The 19,902-nt window shown below is 37.5% G+C and overlaps 1 protein-coding gene across 1 annotated transcript; it reads left to right on the top strand.

Moving 5' to 3' along the window:
* The first annotated feature begins 8,722 nt into the window (after positions 1-8,722).
* On the top strand, positions 8,723-19,902 carry LOC110122249 (selection and upkeep of intraepithelial T-cells protein 9-like). The gene is made up of 5 exons (XM_020869679.2): positions 8,723-8,998; positions 10,898-11,017; positions 13,171-13,266; positions 18,581-18,703; positions 19,069-19,902. Exons 1-5 carry the CDS (start codon positions 8,770-8,772, stop codon positions 19,095-19,097), a joined length of 597 nt encoding a protein of 198 aa, XP_020725338.2. The 5' UTR covers positions 8,723-8,769; the 3' UTR covers positions 19,098-19,902.

Genomic DNA, 19,902 nt, shown 5'->3' with positions numbered 1-19,902 from the left:
TGTTGTCCAAGTTACTTAATGAACATTGGATAGTCTCTCTAAGTAGGGAAAGATTTGTCTTTTTTAAAAGACAACCAGCAATTCGAATGGCAAGGATTAATTAATATATTTTCGATATTGAGCCTTTTGAGCTCTAGTAGTTGTAAATGTTTTCTTTATCAGGACTTGTCATTTTGCTTTCTTTATATCTTTTGATATAAACACACTTTAATGAAGTTGAATCTAACATTTGCCATCATTTTATTCGGGTTGAGGAATTTGTTCATATCCCAATTATATAAAGAGTCTATTACAAAGTGGTCTAATATTTGCATAGCTTTGGTTTTCACATTCGTGTCTTTGATCTGTGTGTGGTATGAAGGGAGATTCCAAGGCTCTGCTTTCCTGTGCATTGTCTCAGCACCATTCACAGAACAGCAATTCTTTCTTCAGTTTGCAGTCCTAGTGTTATCACGGATCAGGTTTCCACATGTTTGAGTATAATATTGGAAGAAGAAAAAAAAATCTTCTTATTTCTTGTATCTGATTGATCCAAGACTTTCTGCCAGGCAGTTAGCAGACTTTTATAGCTGAGCTTTTTTCTGCAGGTCCTCTGGGCAGCTACTGGGGAGTCCAGGTCCTACCTCTGATGTGGCATTTCCTTTGAATGTGGAAGTAGTGGGTGGAGCCAGAAGGTCGCAGATCCAGGCAGACCCTGTCTGTAATAGAGGAATTATGACTGTTTTGCCAAAACTGGCCTGTTGCCCACAGCAGAAGGCACATGAGTGTTTCCATTAGGAAGTGAGGCAACATCAGAGGCAGCAGCCAGGGCTCTGAATTGAGGGAGTGGCTTAAGCCAAGATGCAGTTGAGGCCAAGTGAATCTGGGATGTGCGTAGCTCAGTTCTGTACACTGTTTATGCTTTTGTCTACCACAGCTGCCCTCCATAGTAGTCATCTAATGAAGGCATGAGTCACAGTAAAAGCAAAGGAAAGCAAGAGGAAAAGACCTAATCTCAGTGGGTCTGACACCTGTGGTTTGGCTAAGTTATTCAGTGGCACGTCAAAGAGAATTCTCTCAAAAGGCAGGATTTCAGAATTGTCTCTGTTTATTGTTTTCCTGTGTTACCCACAATTGCTATTTCATTTTCCAGGTGTGATGGAGCTTGCATTTTCCTATGTATCTGGATACTCTGTAGCCATTCTCCTCTTACAAATGGTAGTACTCCCCTCAGGTAGGGTTATCCATTTCTTTTTCATGGTATGTTACATCTATAAGGGAAAATGATGAAGATAAAATACACTGAAGGAAATGTTCAGTGTTCCATGTGATAGACTGAGATCTCTTCATATATTCAGCTTGTGGGCAGAGTGGTCCAACGGGCTCAAGGTGGCTTCATTCAAATGTCTAGCATTTTGGCAGAGTAGGCTGGAAGGCTGGGATCCCCTGGCACTGTCAACTGGCGTGTTAACACATGGCCTTTCCGTTATGATGGTCTCAGGCTCATCAGACTTCGTATATGGCTACTGATGGCTTCCAGAAAGAATGAGAAAAAAAAAAAAAAAAGAGGAATGAGACCTGCTCATTCCTAAGACAAATCCAGGAATGATTACAGGTAGTCTTCTGCCATGTTCTATTGAGCAAACAGTATCAGAGGACAGTTTTAAAAGGAGGGGACATAGGCACTTTCTGTTCAGGGATGGAGCATCAGAAAATTTGTGGCCATCTTTAATGCACCAAAAACTGATACTGAAAAAAGCAGCTGGTGTATTTGATAAGTAAAGGCTGTTATTCAGCTATAGTGGTCCATATCCTGCCTCTCAATGGTGTGAGCTATTCACATTCCTTTATTAAATATTTATGAGGTACCTCCCATGTTCAGGCAATGTTTTATGCACTGGGGATAATACAGAGCATTTTTTAAAAGATAGAGACTCTGTTGTTGTACAGCTTACATATTAGTTGGTTATAAGAGGAAATAAGATAGGAATTTAAAATATCAGTAATAATAAGTGCTAGGAAGACATGACTAGGGGAAATGTTAAGTGGGTGGTGATAAAAGTTTTCCCTACGAAGTTGACATCGAAGCTGGGACCTGAGAATTAAGAAGGAAGCAGGGGTGGGAGGGTGTGAAAGAAGAGCACTGCTGTCAGTGTGAAGGTATCTTTGAGAGCAAAGTTCTACAATCGGAAAGGACTTGGCATCAAGAACTAGGAGTTAGGCCAATGTGTCCAGAGCAGAGGGACCCAGGTAAAGCTTTCTCCTGTGGGCTTCAGAATAAATCCTTGATCTCTGACTTTCTGCGCAGAGCAGTTCACTGTGAGCAGCTCCAGGAGCCACCAGGTGGCTCTGGTGGGTGGGCATGCTGAGTTCAGCTGCCAGCTGTCCCCACCAGAGTGCAGAGCGCATGGGGTGGGCTGGTTTCATGAGCACTGTTCCCAGCTGGTTTGCCTGTACAAGGATGGGGAAGCAGTTTCTGGAAAAAGCACTTACAACTATATGAATCACACGGTACTCCTGAGGACACCCTAGGAGAAGGCAAAGTCACCCTCAGGATCCATAATGTCAGTGTTCTTGATGGGGACAGTACCACTGTTTCTTAAAGATGGTGACCTCTGAAGAGGCCATCATGCATCTGAGGGTAGCAGGTAAGGACAAAAAAAGTCATCTCCACGTTTCCTTGGTAACACTACCCTGAACCACTTCCAGAGATAGTTTACTTATTTATATATGTGCATAATGTGCGTATACATACATATGTATATGTCCTTGCAAACATATAGACATGCAAGTATTTATCCTTATATAAATATTTATATATCCATATCTTCTTTCTAAATGCTAATACAGTATATACTTTGTTTTGCAACTTGTTTTTTTAACTTAATAGTGTAAACTGAAGTCATATCAGTTTTTGATCTTTTTTCCTAGTCCTTTCATGGTTGCAAAGTTTTCCATTGCGTGGCTGATTCAGAATTATTTTACCCATATCCTATTAAAGGACATATAGGTTGTTTTCAACCTTTTGATAAGCAAGTAATACTCTATTTAATTATTTAAATAAATTACTACATATGTAATTTCATGCATGTCCGAGTGTGTGTCTGTGTATAAAATTTTAGCATCGGGTTGTCAAATCACACATATACTCACACAAACATGTGGACACACACTTATATTTTGGGGGCTTTTAATTTAGTTCAGTTCAGTCACTTAGTCATGCCCAACTCTTTACAACCCCATGGAGTGTAAAACGCCGGGCTTCCCTGTCCATCACCAACTCCCAGAGCTTACTCAGACTCATGTCCATTGAGTTGGTGATGCCATCCAACCATATCATCCTTGGTCATCCCCTTTTCCTCTCACCTTCAATCTTTCCCAGCATCAGGATCTTTTCCAAGGAGTCAGTTCTTCCCACTAGGTGGCCAAATATTGGAGTTTCAGCTTCAGCATGAGTCCTTCCAACGAATATTGAGGACTGATTTCCTTTAGGATTGACTGGTTTGATCCCCTTGCAGTCCAAAGGACTCTCAAGACTCTTCTCCAACACCACAGTTCAAAAGCATCAATTCTTCAGCACTCAGCTTTCTTTATGGTCCAACTCTCACATCTGTACATGATTACTGGAAAAACCATGATTTGACTAGACACAGACCTTTGTCAGCAAAGTAATGTCTCTGCTTTCTAATATACTGTCTAGGTTGGTCATAGCTTTTCTTCCAAGGAGCAAGTGTCTTTTAATTTCATGGCTGCAGTCACCATCTGCAGTGATTTTGGAGCCCAAGAAAATAAAGTCTGTCACTATTTCCATTATTTCCCCATCTATTTCCCATGAAGTGCTGGGACCAGATGCCATGATCTTAGTTTTCTGAATGTTGAGTTTTAAGACAGCTTTTTGACTCTTCTCTTTCACTTCCATCAAGAGGCTCTTCAGTTCCTCTTTGCTTTCTGCCATAAGGGTAGTGTCATCTGCATATCTGAGGTTATTGATATTTCACCCAGCAATCTTGATTCCACCTTGTGCTTCATCCAGCCCAGCATTTCGCATGATGTACTCTGTATATAAGTTAACTAAGCAGGGTGACAATATATAGCCTCAATGTACTTCTTTGTTGTACAGTCTGTTGTTCCATGTCTGGTTCTAATTGTTGCTTCTTGACCTGCATCCATATTTTTCAGGAGGCAGGTAAGATGGTCTGGTATTCCCATCTCTAAGAATTTTCCACAGTTTGTCATGATTTACACAGTCAAAGGCTTTGGCCTTGACTTAATAAAGCAGAAGTAGTATTAATCAATAAAGCAGAAGTAGATGTTTTTCTGGAATTATCTTGGTTTTTCTATGACCTAATGGATGTTGGCAATTTGATCTCTGGTTCCTCTGCCTTTTCTAAATCCAGTTTGGATGTCTGGAGCTCACAGTTCACATACTATTGAAGCCTGGCTTGGAGAATCTTGAGCATTACTTTGCCAGCATGTGAAATGAGTGCAATCATGCAGTAGTTTGAGCATTCTTGGCATTGCCCTTCTTTAGGATTGGAATGAAAACTGACCTTTTCCAGTCCTGTGGCCACTGCTGAGTTTTCCAAATTTGCTGGCATATTGAGTGCAGCACTTTCACAGCCTCAACTTTTAGAATTTGAAAGAGCTCAACTGGAATTCCATCACCTCCACTCACTTTGTTCATAATGATGCTAAGGCCCACTTGACTTTACATTCCAGGATGTCTGGCTCTAGGTGGGTGATCATATCTTTGTGGTTATCTGGGTCATTAAGATCTTTTTTGTATAGTTCTGTGTATTCCTGCCACCTCTTCTTAATATCTTCTCCTTCTGTTAGGTCCATATCTTCTGTCCTTTATTGTGCCCATCTTTGCATGAAATGTTCCCTTGGTAATCTCTAATTTTCTTGAAGAGATCTCTAGTCTTTCCCTTTCTGTTGTTTTCCTCTATTTCTTTGCGCTGATCATTTAGGAAGGCTTTCTTATCTCTCCTTGCTATCCTTTGGAACTTTGTATTTACATGGATATATCTTTCTTTTTCTCCTTTGCCTTTAACTTGTCTTCTTTTCTCAGCTATTTGTAAGGTGTCTTCAGAAAATCATTTTGCCTTTTTGCATTTCTTCTTCTTGGGTATGATTTTGATCACTGCTTCCTGTACAATATTACAATCCTCCATCCATAGTTTTCAGTCACTCTCTCTATCAGATTTAATCCCTTGAATCTGTTTGTCACTTCCACGGTATAATCATAAGGGATTTGATTTAAGTCATACCTGGATGGTCTAGTGGTTTTCCTTACTTTCTTCAATTTAAGTCTGAATTTGGCAATAAGGAGTTCATGATCTGAGCCACAGTCAGCTCCCAGTCTTGTTTTTGCTGACTGTATAGAGCTTCTCCCTCTTTGGTTGCAAAGAATATAATCAATCTGATTTCAGTATTGGCCATGTGGTGAAGTCCACGTGTAGAGTCTTCTCTTTGCTGTTGGAAGAAGGTGTTTGCTATGACCAGTGGATTCTCTGACCAAAACTCTGTTAGCCTTTGCCCTGCTTCATGCTGTACTCCAAGGTCAAATTTGCCTGTTACTCCAGGTATCTCTTGACTTCCTACTTTTGCATTCCAGTCCTGTATGATGAAAAGGGCTGTTAATTAGACTTCATTAAATTGACAGAGAAATTTGGAGAGAACTGATATTTCTTTCAGCATGGGGTACAGTTTATTCTCCTGCATCAGTATGAACTCTAAATTTCTGTGTTGATAGGTGCCAAACTCCTTTAATGAAGGGCCTCTTCTACTTTTAGGGAACTCCAAGCTGCTCATTATTTTCAAATTGCCTCTAGGTAATCAGAAAAGGTCTCCAGGGGAAAGGCCAATAACTATATGATATCTATATGGGTATGGAGTGGGGTTAATATACCAGGATCTTCACCCTCCTGGGCCTCTAGTTTCCAATCCTTTCTCTTTTACTCCCAGAAGTTCTCTTAAAAAAAAAAAAAAACAACAACAACACAAAAACAAAAACCCAAGGTCATGAGTTACTTTCCTGACAAGCTATGACCAGAGGCAGAAATGGCTATACCCTCCCTGAATTCCAATCCATTACCTCTCCATGGACTGTAGTCTGCCAGGCTCTCTGTCCATGGGGATTCTCCAGGCAAGAATACTGGAGTGGATTGCTATGCCCTCCTCCAGGGGATCTTCCCAACCCAGATACTGAACCCTGGTCTCCTGCATTGCTGGTGGATTCTTTACCATCTGAGCAACCAGGAAAGCCCAATAATATTGGAATGGATAGCCCATCCCTTCTCCAGGGGATCTTTCCTACCCAGGAATCAAATCGGAATCTGCTGCAATGCAGGAGGATTCTTCACCAGCTGAGCTATCAGGGAAGCCCTTTACCTGTTCAAATCTTGTAATTTCTCTGTCTTGTTAGACATTCGAGAAAATCTTAGGGGATGAGTTTTTGTTATTTCATCCACCTTTGGGTTGTCTTCAGCAGAAAAATTGGTTCAAAATACTGCATCATCATTACTACTCTGAGCACACCATTAATATTTTTAAGTTGTATTTATTATTTGTATACTTATCTACTCCTCCAAATAAATTGATTCCATTTCTATGCTCAGAGTGATGCAAATTTCAAAATAGCCTCTATAGAGATGGGGATACCTAGTGGAATTTGGTTTTAGCTTTGGATTTTTAAAAAATATTTTTCTTTTTGTATTGAGGTATGCTTTACACACAGTAGAGTGCACAAATCTTAAAGTACAGCTCAGTGAATTTTTATATATTGGGATACCCATGAACTTGCCCCTCAGATGAAGATATTACCCAGATGGTTCCATCTTGCTCCTTCGTAGTTAATGCCATTCTCTTCCTACTGAGGGAAATAGTCCTTTAACTTCTATCACCATAGATGAGTTTGCCTCTTCTAGAACTTGATATAAGTGAAAACATATGCTTAATATTTATGATTACCATTACCTGCTCACCATCATTCATTTATGTTGTAACTAGCAGAAGTTTCTTCTTCTGTATTTCTTTGTAGTAGTCTATGTTATGACCGAACATTTGGGTTATTTTCAGTTTGGGGCTATTAATGAATAACACTGCCATGAATATTCTTGAAAATCCTTTTAGGTGGACATTAATACTCATTTCTCTTACATTGTTAACTAGGAGTGAAATTGCTGGGTCATAAGTATATGCTTAATGTTAGTAGATACTAATAATTTTCCACAGAGATTGACCCATTTAGTTCTCTGGAGCCAACTGTGTAGAAGACCTCTGCCATCCCCTGTCCCTTGGTAATGCTGGTCCCAGTCCTGTGCATTGTAAACATGTAGACATTCTGTTGGGGGTAAAGTGGTATCTCATTGAGATCTTACTTTGCCTTTCTCTGATAGCTGGTGATGTTGAGCATCTTTGCATGTATTTGTTGACCATCTGAAGATATATATACACACATATATATGTATATATATATATGTATAAAATCAAATGCTTCAAATCTTTCCTAATCTTAACAACCAGGTTTGCTGTTTTATTGATTTATAGTATTTAAAAAATTTATTTTGGACTCAGATTCTTTCTCAAATGTATCATGAACATCTTCTCCTAGTCTATAACTTGCTTTTTCACCTTCTACCTGTTGTGTTTTGATGGACAGAAATTATTAACCACTGTAAAGTCTAATTTATGGATTATAGACATAATGATAATCTTTTCTTCTATGGTTCATACTTTTAGTGCCCTGCTATCCTGGATTTGGATTGAAATATTCAGTTCAGTCCAGTTCAGTTGCTCAGTCATGTCCGACTCTTTGCAACCCCATGAACCACAGCACGCCAGGCCTCCCTGTCCATCACCAACTCCTGGAATCTACACAAACCCATGTCCATTGAGTCAGTGATGCCATCCAACTGTCTCATCCTCTGTCATCCCCTTCTCCTCCTGCCCTCAATCTTTCCCAGCATCAGGGTCTTTTCAAATGAGTCAGCTCTTCACATCAGGTGGCCAAAGTATTGGAGTTTTAGCTTCAACATCAGTCCTTCCAATGAACACTCAGGACTGATCTCCTTTAGGATGGACTTGTTGGATTTGCTTGCAGTCCAAGGGTCTCTCAAGAGTCTTCTCCAACACCACAGTTCAAAAGCATCAATTCTTCGGCACTCAGCTTTCTTTATAGTCCAACTCTTACATCCATACATGACTACTGGAAAAACCATAGGCTTGACTAGATGGACATTTGTTGACAAAATAATGTCTCTGCTTTTTAACATGCTGTCTAGGTTGGTCATAACTTTCCATCCAAGGAGTAAGCGTTTTTTCATTTCATGGCTGAAATCACCATCTGCAGTGATTTTGGAGCCCAGAAAAATAAAGTCATCCACTGTTTCCACTGTTTCCCCATCTATTTGCCATGAAGTGATGGGACTGGATGCCATGATCTAAGTTTTCTGAATGTTGAACTTTAAGCCAACTTTTTCACTCTCCTCTTTCACTTTCATCAAGAGGCTCTTTAGTTCTTTTTCACTTTCTGCCATAAGGGTGGTGTCATCTGCATATCTGAGGTTATTGATATTGATATACTCCCGGATTAGAGTATTACCCTTGCCCTAATTTGCCCATCCATATTAAACTTACGGTGTATATAACAGACCACAGAGAATCAGAGGAAACTATGTTTCAGCTTTTGAGTCCACAACAATAAATATAATAGTATTTCTGTCTTCTCCTTCAGCTCTAGGCTTGGATGTACAGATTAATGTTCATGTTCCTGACACAAAAGGGCTCATGCTGGAGTGTAATTCGGGAGGGTGGTTCCCATCACCCCAGATGGAGTGGAGAGACAGCAGGGGAAACGTAATTCCATACTCATCAAAGTCCTCCTCAGTGGATGGAGCTGGATTATTGCACCTGAAGATGAGTGTTCTTCTCAAAAACAGCACCCACAGTCCTGTCACTTGCTGCATTTGTAATCCAGTCACTGGTCAAGAGAAAAGGGCAGGTGTTATCCTACCAGGTGAGTGCTTGCGGCTTGGCTCTATCAAGGAGAAACTGTTTTCATCTATGTGACAGGCGAAAGATAAAACTGACTGAAATAAATAAATGTGAAATTGCTTTATAAACTACAAACTGCTCTAGACATGTAATATTTAAACTTTATTAAGTTCCCGGGAGCAGGGAAAACATAAGATGTTAAAGGGGATATTTTTTTAAATGGAAATAATTACATTAATTAGATAAAGAGCCCTTACTCTGTTTAACATGTTAAGGCTTCAAAAATTATATGTCATTCAAATGCTAGATCCACTATTTTCTAGCCTTGTGAACTTTATTATTTGAGTGCTATATTTACTCTTTCTAGATTTCTAGATCCACTTAACCTTTAAGACCACTCATTTTTCTCGTTTGGAGATGATAGCATAGATAGATGGCATTTTGAATTTGAAATGAAATATTACAAATGAAATGGCTTTACAAGACATAAAGCAAAATGCAAAACAGATTGACTTAACAATTACGGATGCCACAAGTGGTCTTTATTATCACCTTATGAATAGATATACAGAACAGTTAGTAAATATCCAGCAACCAGTAAGTGACAAATCTAAGATTGGGGCCCAGTTCACATGGTGAGTACCTATGATCTAAGCAAGGCTATTTTTTTTTCTGACAAAGGGTAAGTGTGATCAGGGAAGTCAGAGGTAAACACAATGAGTTGTGTCCTTTGTGCTTCAGCCAGTGACTAGGTACAGGCCCCAAAGAAGTCAAGGTGGATGGAAATGACAGAAGGAGAGAAAAGGCCCATTTAGTTAGAACAACAGTTCAACTCTTATACAGAAAGATTACCATCCCCAGCAGTAGTTCAAACACAACAGAAATAGTCAAATAGTTTACGAGGCTCTCTATACTCCTTGAGATACTCAGATACCTGGGTTCTTTCTACCTTGCTGCTTTGCAGCCTCAAAGGTTCTAGTCCTCCTTGCATGATTAGGTCTGATTTTCATCATTACAACTTTATCCCAAGTCTTGGGGATGTAGAAAGGGAAGAAGCAGGAAAAAAGCAATTTCCTTTCACATTTGGAAGTTGCATCTATCACTCCAGTTCTCTCCCATTGACTTAATATTAATTGCCACAGCTAACTGCCGAAGAGACTGATACTGTATAATATTTCACTTGGTGACCATATGCCACTGTAATAGCTAGAATTGGGGTTTCTGTCCATGGGGTCGCAAAAGAGTCAGACACAACAGCAATTAAACCACAACTTCAGGTCACTGGTAGTTGATAGTAATGATGGGGCAAATGCTGGCATTACACTTTTATGCATTTTGGGGAGTTCGAGGACTTCCTTGATTTATTTCCACTGAGCAATTCATAGCTTTACAAAATACTTTGAGAAGGATATTAGGTTTTCTTTCCTAGGGGAAGTTTTATCATGTCAGTCCTAAACTAGAGAGAATTTAAACACTGAATGTTAGGCGACTCAGTTTTATTTCTAGAATTTCAGAGATTTTGCAGTTTTTGAAACTTTATAAAATTTCACTGAGGCATGTCCTGATCTAGTTCCATGGCCACTGGCAACCCCAAATGTTACATGTATTGTCATGCCCAGGTCCCTGTCCTATAATTTTTTTCATTTCATGATTTGTCCCCTAGAATTAAAAGGAAAAAAGTAGGAAGTTATTCCCCCGTCCAATCCAAGCCTGCCCCATCCTTGGCACCTAAATTGCCTAATTTTAGTCTATGCCCCACTCCAGCTTCATAGGACAGTAGCCTTCATCTGAGCCTGGTACATAGTACATAGTGTAATGGGGGCCTTGAGAGGGGGTCCTGCTTCCTTAGCAGCAGTAGTCTATGCCCATGGAGGCTTGTGATACCACTGCCCTGCTTATCACATCTTTCTCTCTCTTTCAGATATCCTGTTCAAATCAAAGTGTGCGGGGATGTTATGTGAGAACTTATACCTCCTGATATATCTGATCATTTTACTTGCTCTTTTGTGTTTCAGCATAAACTGTATTTTACCCAGGAAAGGTAAAAAGCTCTGAAGTCACCCCTTATTTACCTGATATCAAATGCCCAGGGAAGGCTCATACAAAATTATAAACCCACACCTCAATGTATCCCACTCCTCTGTCAAAGACGGTCTCAATGTCTTGAGTTATATTGGGTTAGGCTGCCATCTTCTCTCCTTATGTGATTCTCCAGCACTGCTGCTGCTATAGTGTCTAGCACTACCAAAATCTCCTGGTCCTTTCAGAGATACTGTTTCCCATCACTTGGGCCATTTTCTGAAATCTTAATGATAATAATCTGTCCTTTCCCATAGGCAGCCATGGATCTTTAAACTTATCACTAGAATGGTTCAGAATATTTTACCTGATAACAAGAATAAAAGAAAAACATATGGACCAATACCCAGATTTTTGTCCCTTCTCAGTTTGCTCTCAACTCCACTTTTTCTCTTCCTATAAATTAACCTGAACATACACTCTTTTCCCCCCATTAGAAGTAGGAAATGGAGGCTTAATTTAAGTGAACTGAAAACAGAGGGCAGTTGAAGTTATCAGATATGTTGGAGAATGACTTTGACCTTAGGAACTTCAGACCATGCAAGATGAATAATAGAAGTGACTGCTTATGACCTCAAATACTTTAGACTTTCTGAGAGAAAGAAGCTGTCATACCTTCTAGGCTTTTCTGAAAGAAGGAAGAGATGGATCAAGAGACTTTGGGAGATTATCTGATATATGGTGAAAAAATGACACAAACACAGTTCACAAGACAGGTTCCTTCTGAGAGCTGTCATGAAAATGAGACTTACCTATGACTCAGGAAATACAAGGCTAAAAAAGAACATAGGATTCAACTTGTCCAGGCTTCTACTTAATTCATAAATCCCTCTATAACCTTGAATGAGTATTTATCATATGTCAACCGATGCAACCAACAATAAGTAGTAAACCACTTACTAACTTACCCAAACATTCCTATAAGGTAGGCTCTATTTATTATAATTATTCTTTAGATGAAGAAATTAAGGAGCAGAGTTTTTAAGCGACTTGTTCAAGTTCAAATGACCTATAAATATAGAGGCAAGATTGGAACCCAGATGTTTCAAACGTCAAGCACTTTGCTCCAGCCACCATGCTTGTCTTCATGTTGATGTTGTGTCTTATCAAGGTTATGCTTTGCTTATTTTACAATGAGGGGGAGGTCACTGGCTTATTACAAAATTGACTTATTTATTCAACATATTTATATTAAACCTCTCCTAGATACTAGGTACTGTTCTAGACATTGACAATAAAGTACAAGGAAAAAGCCAAAAAGTCTTTGCCCTTGTAGAGTTTACTTCTAGGGTGACATGAGAAAACTCTTCCTTTTGGAACTTTCTTTTTGGTAATTTCTGGTATTTGTGATTTAAAAAACAAAACAAAGAACTAAGGCAAAAATAAAAGCAAACACTTTCTGGACCTTTTCTATTCTAAGCCAAGCATTCAGTTATTTGTTCCTTGCATAGTGTATTTCAGGATTACCCAACAACCTTGTCATTTTCCTGTAGAAATGTTAAGAATCAATAAATGAATCTTTTTCATCTTGCTTGCTGTAGGAACTCATGGTTTAATAAGAAGAGTTGTCTAGTCTTGAAATGATCTTACATTGTTGTAAGCTTCTTAGTACATGACTATTCAAGCAAAGATTAAGTAGCTAAATGACAGAGATGCTGTAGGGGAGGGGCTTTCATTTTTACCTTAAGGCTCTTACATCTGTTAAATTCTTGGCTTCCAAGGTACTTTTGTCCTGTTAGCTAATTCAGAATTTCCGCAAAGTACCACTTTGTTGATTCTATAAACTTTAGACCCTTAAGCATTTACAAGGTTATAGTAACCAGGCCCCTACCCTTTCTAGATCTTATTTCAAGGCTGATCATGTGCTGCATTGTGCAGAGGGAGGTAATTCTTCCTAACCCTTCTCTATCTTCAATGTAAATGTCTGTAAGCCCAACTTCAACCCAACTCCTAATTTTTGTGCCTGAGTTCTGACATAGGCTAAACACACATGAGTAGATATAGCAATGAGACCTTTCCAAAGTTTCCTGTAACCAGAATGTTTGTTGTTATTCCAATGTATCCCCAAAGGCCTATCTTCCTAACTCTCTTTCTCTTTGACTTTTTTTTTTTCAGTTTCACAGAACAGATGGTTCGTTCTCTTTTCAGACTGTATCCCTTTCCTGATACATGCTGGCATCTCCCCTATCTACTTGATATTCAAGAATGGAGGTAAACGGCACTATGAAACAGGTCTCTCTTGCCTGGTGCCCTTGTTATTAGTAGTATTTAAATAAAGCTGGGTGATCTTTGTAAAAGCAACAGGATAAGGAGTTGGGGCTTAGGTGACATGCCAGAGGCTTTAGATTCTGCTCCCTGAAATGTCTGAGGCCCAGAGTTTTAGGCTGTACTGATAGCTGTATTTCTGCCACCACTTATGGTCATGTTTGCTTGTGTTCCAAGGGAAAATATACATTCCTTCAGGCCTTATAGCCATTTCATCCAAATTTATCAAATCCAGGCACATACTTAAAAAACCCAATTGTTATTTCTTTGACGTGTTATTGATTTACAGTGTTGTGTTAGCTTCAGGTATATAGCTAAGTAATTAGCTTATATATATACATTTCAAAATTATTTTTCATTGTAGGTTATTATAAGATATTGAATATATTAATAACTCCCTGTGCTGTAGGCTAAATCCATGTTGCTTATTTATTTTATGTGTAGTAGTTTGTATATGTTAGTCCCACACTCCTAAATTATCTCTCTCCTGCCTCCTTTTTACCTTTTGGTAACCATGTTTGTTCTCTTTGTCTTTGTTTCTGTTTTATATATATATATATTCATATGTATTTTTTTAGGTTCCACATATATCACATAGTATTTGTCTTTGTCTGATTTCACTTTATATGATATTCTGTAGGTCTGTCCATCTTGCCGCAAGTGGCAATATTTAGTTCTTTTTTATGGTTGAGTAACTTTCCTGTGTATGTGTGTGTGTATCTCACATCTTCTTAAACCAATCATCTGTGGAGGGGCACTTGGACAAAACCCAATTTTTTTAAAAAAATTATTTTATTGAACTATAGGTGATCTACAATGTTAAGTTACTTTTTGCTGTACAGTAAAGTGATTTAGTTACACGTTTATATATCTTTTTCCATTGTAAAACCCAATTATTGATGCTACCTATAGATTGACTCCAAATCATGATTCATAAGCAGTTTTGAGTTAGAGATCTTCTTTGAAAAATTAATGAAAAAATTAAAATGTAAATTTTTGCTTGTTTTTATTATCTACTCAGTTTCAAAACTATTGAAAGTTTTCTCTTAACTCTCTTTACTATATATTTAGGTGTCATTTAGAAGTACAATTATACTATGCCATATGCCTTATGATGCTAATATCTGAGAATTTAGCAATACTTTTCATCAGTTGCAATCACTGGGAAATATTTATGTAGAACAATGACTGTCAAAGTAAACAAAAGAATTCCTTTATTATTTGCTAGGGCTTTTCCCAATCTACTACATATTTCTTAATTGCCCACAAACAAAGCACATTTTCATCTCCAGTTATAAATCATTTGCATCTCCAGTTATATATAAACTATTTGCATGTCCAGGTATGTATAAACCATTTGCACCTCAATTTATAAACCCAAGTCTCAAATCCTTACAAAGATGAACACAAAGGCCAATCCTATGAAGTTAATTAGAAAGTAGTAAAACTATGTAAGACTGTACAAAACTGATGTCAGACTATGATTTACATGCTGTAATAACTATCTATGTATCTATCTATTTATCTAACTTTCTAACATCTACATATTTATCTATCATCTATCTATCATGTACCTACACACCATTAGTTTCAGGTTAGCTATTGAGAAGCATTGCTTAAAAATTTTTTTCAAACAGAAGGGAAATAATACCAGAAGGAAATATGAACATTAGGGATTAAGGAAGAGTAAGAGAAATGGTGGGCTTCCTGTATAGCTCAGCTGGTAAAGAATCCACCTGCAATGCAGGAGACCCTGGGTTGGGGAAATCCCATGGAGGAGGGCATGGCAACCCACTCCAGTATTCTTGCCTGGAGAATCTCCATGGACAGTAGAGCCTGGTGGGCTATGGTCCATGGGGTCACAAAGAGTCGGCCACGACTGAGTGACTAAGCAGAGCACAAGAGAAATGGTAAATAGTTGGATAAATCTATTATGTCCTTCTCTTGAGTTCTTGAAAAACCATTGGCTATTTCTCTCTATGTTGTCCTATGAATTGACTCTGGACAAAGATACCATCACTGGAAATCACTGGCTTGGTCTTAGTCCATTGAGGCTACTATAATAAAACGCCACAGATCTGGCAGCTTATAAACAATAGAAATTAATTTCTTACAGTTTTGGAAGCTGAAATGTCAAAGGTTAAAGTGCCAGGATGATCATATTCTAGTGAGGGTCTTCTTCGTGTTCCACAGCTGGCGCCTTTTCACTATGTCCTAACATGGCACAAGGGCCCCGGGAACTTAGTGTGGTCTCCTTTATAATAACCCTAATCCTATTCATGAAGGTTCCAACCTCATGACTTCCCCAAAGCTACACTTACTAATGCCATCACATTCGGTGTTAGGATTTTGACATATAAATTTTGAGAGGGACAGGAAAATTCAGATCATAGTAATGGAGGTAAGTAAAAACAAACAAACATACAAAAAAACCTTCCAGAACATTTGATAGTGGAAAACAAAAATCAATATTGTTGCACTGGATTTTAATGTATCTAGATATAGACGTAATGTATAAGACAATTACAACATAAAGTAGTGATAATTAAATGGACCTAATTGTAGTGGTAAAATTGTGATTCCAAGTAAGTTGTAGAAAGTTGAATATGTATATTTTAATGCCTAGTGCAATCATTGAAACAGAAAAAATAAACAAAACTGTGTAAAATGATAGAATTTCAAAACACAAAAGATAAATTAAAATACAACAATAAAAAGCTCAAAGTACTTCAAAAATTCAGTAAACAGGAAACAGAAATAAGAAATAGGAGAAATATAGAAAGTAAATTTTAAAAAATGATAAAAATTTAAGTCCAAAATATCAAAATTGCATTGAATATAAATAATGTAATTTGTCAATTTTTCTTTAGACTTCTTTAATTTGAAGCCATACTAGTTATACATTCATTTAAAATTGATAGATGTTACTGATGAAAGAGAATATTAATCATTACAGTGTAGGTAATAATGCTTTCTTGCCTTAGTATCTATTTTGTTAAATGTAGTATAGCTACACTGGTAATCTTTTGTTGGCATTGTATATTTTTTTTAACCCTCAATCTTATAAAAATCTTTATTTAAATTTGTCTGTGTGCTTATGTTTTTATATTCTTCTTGCAAAAAATCATATAATTACATTTTAATGTTTAAATTGATGTTGATAATTGTCATTTAAATGGATCATTTATCCCTTTTGCTTATTGATGTTTCAAATCCCTAATAATATTTTGTGCTTATTAATATTTTGTGACCATCCTCTTTTATGTATGTTTCCATTCTTGCATTCACTTTTGTTGTATATTTTTAGTAATTCCATTTTTATTTTTATAATTTCAAACAATTCCATCTGTTTTCACTTATAGTTGGCATATAATTTATACAGCATTTCTATTATCTAAGTGATTCCCTTAGAAATTGTAACACATACGCTTAACTTACCAAGTCCAAAGTGAATTAATACTTTAAACACCATTAGAAGATAAAACAACTTTAGACTAATTCAATAGCATTTAGCCTTGTTGAGTTACATATTGTGGTTGTTGGGAATTTTAATGCTGTGTATAGTTAAGCCTCAGAAGAGGTTATTACAACCATTGCTTTATATACCATTGTTTATTTAAGTTTATCTATATAATTACAGTTTTTTAAATACATTTATTCTTTCTTGCATCTCAGACTTTACAAATACTAACATTCTGACTGGCAACATTTACCTCAACTTTATTTCAATAGTTACAGCATTTTAGGTTGGAAGTTATTTTCTTCCAGTGCATTGAATATATTATGTCACTATTTTGGCTTCTATTCTATTCAGAAATCTGCTGTCAGTTTGACTGTGACTCTTGAATGTGAACTGTTTTATCCTCTGACTGATTAAAGAAATTTTTTTGGCCTGTGTGTGTGTGTGCGCACGCGCACATGTGTGCACACGTGTACATACCTTACCGTGGGATTTAGAAAATTTTTCGTAATAGGTATTTTTAGGGTTCCCTGATTTTCTGATTAGTGTTTTTTTAATGAGGTCTCAAAAATTGTCAACTACCATTATTTCAAATTCTTCCCTTTTTCCATTCTTTAACTCTTTTTTTTACAGCTGTAGATAACTATCAATCAGAACTTTCTACTCCATGGTATATGTCTCTTTCCTTCTCTTTTTTATTTTCTGTTTTCTCTTCATGTTCGTGTCTTCCCATCTTTTATTTAGTTTATCAGTTACCTCCTGAAATATAACTACACTGTTTTGGAACCCACCTTCAAATTCTCTATTTTAGATGTTATGTTTCAATTTCATCTATTTACTACTTTCCACAGGTACCAAGTCTCATTTTCTGTACTGCATATATTTCTTACTTATCTAATATTTCTTGTTTATTTTAATTTTGGGAATATAATATGCATAATGTTTTATAAGATTCTGTCTTATAATTGAAATATCTAAAATTATTTGGAATCTGTTTTGGATTTATGCTTAATATTGTTTTTGTAGTTCTAATTCATTCAACAAATATTTAATAATGGCCAGACTTATTTCTAAGAACAGGGGATTCAGTAATAAACAAAAAATGAGAAGACCCTGACCTCCTGGAGTGTACATTTTAGTGACAACATTTGGCATTAATGAAATGAAGACTACTATCTCTAACTTTTCAGTTTGTTCTTCCAGGGTTTTATCACTATGACAGACTTTAAAGATTTGAACTGGATGATGATGACTCCCTTTTATCACTGTTTGTCCATTTGTTATTTAAATAGATTGAGCTCCTTCAATATTGTGATCATATCCAGTGCATATTCAAATTTTGCCTTCCACCACTGAGCTGCAGTTACAAATAATTTTGTTTTAGCCACCTTCACAGAGGCCCACTGTATTATATCTATGACATTTCTGGAATGTTTTGCTTCTATATCTCCTAACCAAGAGTATAAAAACAAAGTAGAGTCTGTGTTCAGTTATCTGTGGATGAGTGAGTAGAGATGGAACTTCACAGTTTGCATTCAAGACTCAGTCCAAACTGCACGTGCACCCTAGTTCATCCAAACTAGCAAGTCTTATCTTGTCATAAAGCCTGGAGGTGCTGTCACAACCTGGGCTCAGAAAATACAAGTAAATGAGGGCTAGAAGGCAGATTTCCGTTTATCAATGCTCCATCTTCTTATCAAGTGGGCTCTACACATGTTTCCCTTATTTGTGCATCTTTTCCAATTCTATTTCATTTTGTTTCAAAAATACATTTTCTAAAAAATCCTCCCTCTTTTCCAGTCACTGATTCAGATGACCTATACCCATTGTATAGTACTTGGATATGTGATATATGTGTGATCCTGACGGTACTGATGGCATTTTTCTCCATACTCATTTTTTGTATACTGCAGACACTGGAAGGTAAGTGAGGCAGCAGTGGGAGGTACCCCCAGCTGAATCACTTGAGTGTTAAACCTGCACTCTTGAAACTTCTCTTACATGGTTAAATAAGCACAAGGGGGGAAAAAAGGTAGCTTGGATTATTCATGTTTTCTTCTACATTAGCAAGCAGAACAAGGGCATTTTAGGGTTTAACCTCATGCCTTGTTAAGTGCTCATTCCATTAAATTCTAAAATTCCCCTTCCCTGATAAAAGAACACAGAAGTGTGAGAATAGGGGTTTTACCATTTATATTAAATAAAGAGTTAGTGTCACTAGAGAAAGACCTCAGCCCAATCACACCTAGCTGTTGACCAATTAATTATTGAAGATTCTCTTTTCACAGGGAAGACCCACAGGGAAGGTCCTCTTTGATATCTCCATGGAACTCTTCCTTCACCTGAAGCTTATGACATGGTGATGAAAGCACACATACAGGGAGGAGTAGCATATAATCCAAAACATGAGCAATCTCCATCTAAGAGTCACACATCAGCAAAAAGAAAGAGCAGATGCAATAGCATAAGAGCCAGAGCAACAAAAGCAGATTCATTTCATGCCCTTCTGAATGCCACAGTTCCAAACCCTAATTCATTACTCAGTCATTATACTTCTCTGGGACTAGTAAACAAGTGTAGTGTCTTTAAGAATTTGGGGGCTACATAGTGAATAAGAGTGGAGATCACATTAATCTTCCTATTCTGCACTTTCAAGTTCATGAATAAAATGTGCAAAAAATCCTACTTACTGTGTGGTACATATACACCATGGAATATTACTCAGCCATTAAAAAGAATTCATTTGAATCAGTTCTAATGAGATGGATGAAACTGGAGCCCATTATACAGAGTGAAGTAAGCCAGAAAGATAAAGACCATTACAGTATACTAACACATATATATGAGATTTAGAAGATGGTAATGATAACCCTATATGCAAAACAGAAAAAGAGACACAGATGTATAGAACAGACTTGTGGACTCTGGGAGAAGGCGAGGGTGGGATGTTTCGAGAGAACAGCATCGAAACATGTATATTTTCTATAGTGAAACAGATCACCAGCCCAGGTTGGATGCATGAGACAAGTGCTCGGGCCTGGTGCACTGGGAAGACCCAGAGGGATCGGGTAGAAAGGGAGGTGGGAGGGGGGATCGGGATGGGGAATACATGTAAATCCATG

This window comes from Odocoileus virginianus, chromosome 5 (genome assembly GCF_023699985.2).
Source record: "Odocoileus virginianus isolate 20LAN1187 ecotype Illinois chromosome 5, Ovbor_1.2, whole genome shotgun sequence".
Classification (NCBI taxonomy): domain Eukaryota; kingdom Metazoa; phylum Chordata; class Mammalia; order Artiodactyla; family Cervidae; genus Odocoileus; species Odocoileus virginianus.
This window is presented reverse-complemented; position numbering and strand designations above follow the sequence as displayed.